We start from the raw sequence: 8,458 nt of genomic DNA on the forward strand, positions 1-8,458 counted from the left end.
CCGTGTAGGAACAAGATCTTTGGTGAATCAAACACCATACGAAGCATTTAAAGGCAAGAAACCTAACATAGAACATCTCAGAGTATTTGGATGTATATGTTATGCGAAAGTCGAAGCACCACATTTGAAAAAACTGGATGATAGGTCAAAGATGCTTGTTTACCTTGGCACGGAACCGGGATCTAAGGCATATCGACTTTTGGATCCAACACATCGGAAGATTATAGTAAGCAGGGATGTCGTGTTTAATGAAACAAAGAGATGGAAGTGGAGTAATTCAGAAGACCTTTTGATGGAACCGGGAACGTTTACTCTAAGCTTTGGGGATTTTGGAAATCATGGTATCGACAGAGAGGAAGAAACAGAAGAAATAGAAGAAAACAGAGAGATTGATGAAAACAGAGAGCTTGAGGACCAACAAGATGAAACAGAACAAGAGAGTGTAAGTGAGTCTGAGCAAGACTATGAGGAAGAGCAAGTGCAGCCACAAGCAGCAGTACCAGAGTTAAGGAAATCACAAAGACAAGTTAAATTGCCCGGATATCTTAGTGATTTTGTGCTTTTAGCAGAGATAGAAGGAGAACATCTCTTGTTGTCAATGAATGAAGAACTATGGGACTTTAATGAAGCTAATCAACTAAAAGTATGGAGAGATGCTTGCGAAGAGGAGATTTTGTCTATCACAAAGAATAAAACATGGAGCTTAGTAGATCTTCCCATTGGAGCTAAATCAATTGGTCTGAAGTGGGTCTTTAAGATAAAACGAAACTCCGACAATAGCATTAATAAATACAAGGCAAGGCTCGTAGCAAAGGGATATGTTCAAAGACATGGAATAGATTTTGATGAGGTATTTGCTCCAGTGGCCAGAATTGAAACAATCCGGTTTATTATTGCATTAGCGGCATCAAACGGCTGGGAAGTACATCACTTGGATGTAAAGACTGCTTTTCTTCATGGAGAATTAAAAGAGGATGTCTATGTTAAGCAACCAGAGGGATTTGTGATCAGAGACAAAGAGGAGAAGGTCTACAAATTGCATAAAGCCTTATATGGACTAAAGCAAGCACCTAGGGCATGGAACACTAAGTTGAATAAAATTCTTAGTGAACTGAAATTTGAAAAATGTTCCAAGGAGCCTTCTCTATACAAGAAAAAGGAGCTAAATCATCTTCTAATTGTTGCAGTTTATGTTGACGATTTGCTTGTTACATGTTCCAACTTGGCTATGATACTTGACTTCAAAGAAAGGATGGCTGGAAAATTTGAAATGAGTGACTTGGGAAAACTTACTTACTACCTCGGCATAGAAGTTCTTCAAGGAGAAAATGAGATTATCTTAAAACAAGAGAGATATGCGATTAAAATAATGGAAGAAGCAGGAATGAGAGAATGCAACCCAATTCTTATACCAATGGAATCAAATCTTGAGCTCTCTAAAGGACGAGATCCGAAACGTATCGATGAACAAAGCTTTAGAAGAAAGATTGGTTGCTTGAGATACTTACTTCATACTCGACCTGATCTCTCTTATCCGGTGGGAATTCTAAGTCGATATTTGCAAGAGCCAAGAGAACAACATGGAGCTGCACTCAAACAAATCCTGAGGTATTTACAAGGCACTCTTAACTATGGTCTCTGTTTTCGTCGTGGAGATCAATCTGGATTAGTAGGGTACAGTGATAGCAGTCATAGTGTGGATGTGGATGATGGAAGAAGTACAGCTGGTCATGTTTTCTATTTCAATGAGTGTCCGATTACTTGGAATTCTCACAAACAGCAGGTCGTGGCACTTTCCTCTTGTGAAGCAGAATTCATGGCTGCTACAGAAGCTGCTAAGCAAGCCATTTGGTTAAAGGATCTCTTCGCTGAAATCATTGATAAAGAATGTGAGAAGGTGACAATTCAAGTTGACAACAAATCCGCTATTGCACTTACTAAAAATCCAGTGTTTCATGGGCGTAGCAAGCATATTCATCGAAGGTATCATTTTATACGTGAATGCGTTGAAAATGAACAAGTGGAGGTGATACATGTTCCGGGAGTGGAACAAAGAGCAGACATCTTAACTAAAGCACTTGAGAAGAACAAGTTCAAGGTAATGAGAGATCTCATTGGAGTCCATAGCTTGTCAAAGAAAGACTTCAAGCTTAAGGGGGAGATTGTTGGGATAAGCTTGAAGAAGAAGACTTAGGAGACAAGCTACTTATTCCTAGTTGAGTTATGACTTAGGGATTAGATTGTGTTTAGGAGTTATCTAGATACAATTCCTATTAGAATAAGGATTATCTCTTCTCTATATATATGAGTTATCAAAGTTGTGGTAACCTTAAGAGATTAGAGAGAGATTAAGGGTTTTAGAAAGCTTAAGTTTTGAGTTATTTTCTTAAGCAAATAAAGAGAGTTATTCTTTAAATTCTTGAATTCATAATCTTTCTCAAAATCTAGAGTTGGCCAGAGTATACGACCCGAATAAACTGTGGATTAGACAGACATGTTGATCTCAACGGACTTTTGTTGGGTAAATACTGTCTTAGTGAGTATTTTCTCTAATCATCCTTTAGGTTCAAGGTCTATAATCTGGTTATATACAAGAAATAAACAAGAGTCTTGTAAGATATTATGTTACCTTGAATCGAAATTGTGGATAAGTTCCCACACATCAGGTACTAGCTTTAATAGTTTCCCGAAGTTGATATTGTCGATGACTTTTTCCTGTCACATTAGACAACTAAGTTATAGACCAAGGAACAAAAAAATGGCAAAGAAAGATAATAAGCTAAAATGGATATATGCCTTAAATTCTGATCGATCAAAGCTTGCCAGGGCACAGAGTCCACCATATGTGGCAACATCTTCGGGAGCAATAATCTCATTGTAGGAATTTTCAAGTTCTGGATCAACTTCCAAGAACTGCACATGACAAATTTTTTAAGTTCGATTATTGAGACATATAGGATACGAACAAGATCCATAAACACACATGAGCATATACGACAAACCTTACAGGCAGCTAGTTTGTAATTCTTGAGCTCCAAAAGAGCCAATCCTAATGCACACCGCAGTTTTGCAACTACAATAGGGTCAACGGTGTCTAAATTCTGTTCCGCCTTGTTCACGTAGCTTGTAACATTGGTAAACTGACCCATCTCAATGCTGACAAGAATCGTATTCATACACATGTTAATGATGTGCTTTGGAGTTTTGCAGTAGTCAAGTGCTCGGATATAGTTCTCAACAGCTTGTTAGAGCAAACCACGACCATAGTAGAAGTCCCCAAAGTCATTGTAGCACATTCTCAGGCTCTCCATGATCATATTTGTCTGTATGCTTAGATAAATAAGTATTTTTGCAATTAAGGAAATCAAGCAAGTGAATTACAACAATATATAAAAACTATGCACACACAAGCAAGCACAAAAACAACACTACATACTTCATTGTCTAAGCAAATAACCGAGACACAGCAGAAGAGAGTTATCATTAGACAGACAACCACATACTTGATTCTCTAAGGAACTAATTGAATCAAAATCAGCAGTAGAGAGTCACCAATGTACATGAAAAACAAGCAAGGACTAGAGAAACCATGAACGATTAAAACGAAATCACTTGTGGAAAAGAAAAAAAAAACCAAATACCTGATACAAACTGAGCTCATTCTCCAGCTTTATCTTCTTCTGTTCCGCACGAAGATCGACGGCTTCGCACCAGGCCGAATCCATCCCGTACTTGTCCCCAAGCCTACCGTTAATCTTACCGACCACATCTCTGAACAAGTACGTATTCTCTCCCTTCTTGATCTCATCGTAAGCCCTCCTGAGCGCTTCAAGCTGTACCGTTCGGTTTTCTTCGCAGTGGTTAGCGAAGAAGAGAAGCCGCATGATCTTCGTGCGACCTCTGTATAGCGCCGCGTAAGCCTCGATGTAGAGCAGTTCTTCACTCTGATTAGTGCACATATCCATCTTCGGTCTGCTCGCTTCGTCGTCTAGCTCCATCGATTCGTCGGGGTTAGGATTTTTCATTCTCTGCTCTGCGCTTTCAAGTTTAGTTACGAGTTTATGGAAGAGAAAATTTTAAATGATTTTAAAAGAATTGTTGATGTTTCTATATAATTTCCATTTTGATTTTAAAAATGTATAGTCTAGTGCTATTCAAATATATAGATTTGATAGATTCGTTTATAATTATAGTGTTATTCAATTTATTGATTTTTTATTTTTATTAAATTCTAATGATGGCTTTCATGTTTATGTCATTTAAAGAGATTTTAATGGAAAAATCATACGAAAATGTGACGAAACAATTATGGCACTTTTAAATGTGATTTGGATGGAATTACTTAAAATCTTTAAAGTTACTATATAAATCTCCTACTCATTTAATACCTCCTCCTCCACAGTTTTAGTTTTTTTCCCGCGGGCTATTAATTAATATCATCGTCCGTCCGATTTAGGCCCATGTCCCATCCATTTATTATTGGGTTTTGGACAAGGTCACAGGTGAAAAGTTTCAAGAGTATCTCAGTTGTGTTAACGAAGAATTTGAAGTCAAAGAACAAGTGAATGTCTGCATATCAAAAGCAAAACCATATTTCAGTATGAGAAAGTCATCAAAAAAAATGTTTCTCAAGTTCTGGAAAGAAACATTGTGTTGGTTTAGACATTCAAAGATGATTTACTCCAAAAGACCAGTAAAAGCGTGGACTGAGATGGGGAGAACATAAGTGATTCAGTGAAATTTGCAGGTTATAACCCTACAATACAAGTTGCTTGCTCTTATTTTTTCCAAAGTACAATCAAAGTTATGTTTACTAACCAGATGTTAGTTGAGATTGTATTGAGGGTTCAAATCAAATTTTGTTTCAAGATCAAAGCAAAGTTCAGTGCACAGAAGTAGAATTAAAAAGACAACAAGAGAACCAACTTTACAGAAGTTGCAGTATGGACAGTTACTGTATGTCACTGAGACTAATAGAAGACCAAGTAAAAGAGAACGGGATTAGTAAACTCTTGCAAGGAAACCAAGTAAGACCTTGGCAGCATCTGAAGATTCTAAAGCTTCACGGACGAATGTTTTTTGATGGTAAAGGGATGTTTGCATGGAAACAGCGTGATGTTGCAAGTCTGCGAAGCTTTGGGAAGATTCTCTATTTTATTCATGATATCCCTCCTTGTAGGAACCAGTTGTGTCCGCGTTCCAACATTTAGTTGCTCAAGATAAGGGAATGAAGCTAGTATGACTTCTACTACTGCTAGATCTCTGAGTCCGCAGCCTGTTATGTCTATCTGATCAACCACAGATCTCTTCAGTGCAGTATATCCCTTTAACCCTGTGTGCATATACTCGATATCTTCGATAATATCAAATATATCTTCAAATGTATATTTAGTATCTGGAAAGGATATATGCAAATAATTGAGAGGCCACTTCCATTGATTTTCATCGATGACCAAAGTGTCAAGCAGAGGGCAAGAGGAGAGTAATCTTCTTAAGGCCATCCCATTGAAGGTGACTCTGTCAGTTGTAAGTTTCTCTAGAGCCGGGAGTGAAGCTGTTCTAGGCACGATGTCTATCGAAAACCCTCGGAATTTCATAGTCTCGATGGTTGTGGAGCTGAAAATCTCAACCGGTAATGATGGGAGGTATTGATCATCCAAATTTATAAGCTCCAGATTCATGACCCCTCTTTTTAGCATATCACGCACAAACCGGTTCATGAGGGAAGACATAGCTTCATCACGAATGGTCAGTTTCACATAAACTTGTCTCACATGGTAAGCTTCACTGTCACTCGGCAATTCATTCACAAAACCCTGAAAGCTTCTGATGTCATTGTTGTCATTATAACTCAGATCAGGCAGTAGTGTTACCAAATTACGGTACGTGCTGGAAGTGGCTCGAAACCTCGCAGCTTCCTTGGCCGAAAGGAATGAGATGATATATAAAGAAAGTTCATTAGGGAGTTCGGTAAGTCCACTTTTCACCATATCTGCAGGAACAGACAAACAGATCAATTCTTTGCTATGTGTTCTTGAAAGAAACACCGATATCCACATCCCAGGACAGAATGATAAACCTAACGCAGAAACACTCAAACAACATACAAATGTCCGAATCTGGTTTCCTCCAAATACTCTGAAACTCGGACGACCTAAATTCCGAATATGAGATTATAGATCTTAAACGAATCGATCACCAGAAAAAACAGATAGACGACGGAGATAATCTAGAATCCATGAAAACGCGAGGAAATCAAAATGAATCATCAGAAATTACTAGCAGAAAGGAAACCTAGGAAACTCTTATATCCAAACCGCCAAACTCCGGACGAGAACTTGAATTTTTTTCCCAAGAAGCTGAAACATGGCATCGATTTCGAATAATTCGAACTCTTACCTCTTGAGAGGACAGAACAAAAAAAAAACGATCGATGAGGAGGAGCAGAGAGAATGAGACACTTCGTCAAGCAACTCTTCCGAATCCTCGCTACGCTACAAAATACAGAGAACACGAGATCGATCAAAGTCTATATCCATTATCTGAAATCTTTGATTCCAAGAAGATGAGAAACGATTTCTCAGAGTTAAAGGCGTACCTTGAGAGTTTAGGAGAATGAAGAAATAATATGATCGGAGAAGAAAACAACTTGTTCAAGCTACTGCCTTTGCCGCTATAAATATTGTGTTTTTCGAATTCACTAAACGACACAATCAGTTACAAACCCTCAACGATGGGCTTTGCTTTGGTGGGCTTTTGAGCGCATAAATTTTATTTACCTGGACCGTGTCATCAATGTTTCAAGCAAATACGACAGCGTTTGATAAAACTAGTTGTGATCTTTTTATTCCTTTTTGTTATAAAACATGTGAATATATTGATTAATCTTATTACTTTCTCACTTGGATTTGGATATACATGTTCTTTGGCAATCTTAGAGGCAAAGTAACTTATGGATAAGATTGCCAAATGGAATATATCCAAGAGAGTTGTTTCATTTATTGAGAAAGTAACTTAGCCTCTAAATTTAATTAATTTACTCCCTACCCTAAGCTATTGTAGCATTATAAATAGGTGAGTTTAGCTATATTTTGTGTAAGTTTTGTGGCTAGATAATAATAAAATATTTTTCTTTATTTCTCTTAATTTTTTCTCTTGGTTTAATTTACTTTGTTCGTTGTTACTGTCTCTACTGATTCAATTTGACACATAAGAATGAAGAAGAAAAACAAAGGTGATTCCTAAGAAATATATTTGATCACGCATGCTACATTTAGCATTTTTCAGTGTAGCTGAATAAACAAATATTGAATAGTAGTAACTTCCACAGTGAATACCGACTTCAAAAGGTTCTCAAACTAATTTTAAACATTATGATTTGCCAACCAACAAAAAAGCAAATATTTAGTCCATTTTTACTTTTATTTGATTACTACAAAACTGAAAAGTGAAAACATTCAACTTGGTTCCACTTTTTTTATTGCGATGATTTGGTAGTATTGATAATATTAGCGTCGCACCGTTATCAGCAAATTCGTTCTAAGGTAGTAACGATTGTTCTAACATAGTAACAAAGACTATGATTGACTAATTTTAATTTTTAGGGCAAGCTCGTGCACATTAGTGAGGTCTGACTTGATGATGGCTGATACCATCAACGATTTACCCAGCCACTATGTACAATTTTATTTAGTTGGTTGATCGTTTTTATTTTCTCGTGTTTAACCTAGTACTCATCCACTTGTCCTCTCCCCACCTCTGGTTGTAGCATAGAGCATTATAGTTCTCTATATATCACAGTAAGATTCGACTTCAGAAACCTCTACCACACAGAAAAATTTGACTTCAGAACCTCGACCACTGTACTGGGAGCAAATGTTCAAGCACTCGGTTAGTCCACTCCTCTGGTTTTGAGGATAGAATTTATAATGACAATTCGATTAACTAACATCATATAAACTTGTGAAAATTTTTTTTACAGTGTGAGGATCTAAAGCAACAGTACATCAAAATTGGCAAGTATTACAGTCTGTTTAAATGGTGAAAGAAATTTGAAAATTCTAACTATTTCAGTTTCACAGTAAAGGATTCAAAAATATTGTTAACATGTGGGGCATTTTTAAATCTTCAGCCACCATCACAACTACTGAAACACATAATTTTTCCCCAAGACACAAAAATCCTGATTGGTTGCAGTTTCAAGTTTTAAAACTAGCTTAGTTTTCTATCTAAATAGGATATTCATATAGATATGGTATACACTATTGATACGGTTATATGCTTAATAACTCGTACCAGAAAAATTTCTAGATTGGCGTTAGCGCAACATAAGAATATATATTAAGCACAAAGGCAGTGAGATGAAAAGTACAATTTAAATATATCGTATATGATAAGATTTTCCAACAAATTACATGGAAAACTATATATATTTATATATAGTTTTCCATGTAATTTG

At 36.8% G+C, this 8,458-nt stretch overlaps 2 protein-coding genes and 1 pseudogene across 2 annotated transcripts in view; 1 reads left to right on the forward strand and 2 right to left on the reverse strand.

Moving 5' to 3' along the window:
* Window positions 1-2,625: 2,625 nt before the first annotated feature.
* On the reverse strand, window positions 2,626-3,998 carry LOC17892076 (annotated as a pseudogene).
* Window positions 3,999-5,054: 1,056 nt separating this feature from the next.
* Window positions 5,055-5,990, reverse strand: LOC17893535 (putative F-box/LRR-repeat protein At5g15620). Its single transcript, XM_006300142.1, has one exon. The coding sequence runs from the start codon at window positions 5,988-5,990 to the stop codon at window positions 5,055-5,057; it is 936 nt and encodes a 311-aa protein (XP_006300204.1).
* A 443-nt stretch (window positions 5,991-6,433) lies between these two features.
* Window positions 6,434-8,458, forward strand: part of LOC17893944 (UDP-glycosyltransferase 72D1) — a 3,345-nt gene continuing 1,320 nt past the window's right edge. Inside the window, exon 1 of the mRNA XM_006296693.2 lies at window positions 6,434-6,605. Coding sequence (XP_006296755.2) covers window positions 6,434-6,605 — 172 coding nt within the window. The remainder of the gene's footprint in view (window positions 6,606-8,458) is intronic.

Source organism: Capsella rubella, unplaced genomic scaffold (assembly GCF_000375325.1).
Source record: "Capsella rubella cultivar Monte Gargano unplaced genomic scaffold, Caprub1_0 scaffold_3, whole genome shotgun sequence".
NCBI classification, from domain to species: domain Eukaryota; kingdom Viridiplantae; phylum Streptophyta; class Magnoliopsida; order Brassicales; family Brassicaceae; genus Capsella; species Capsella rubella.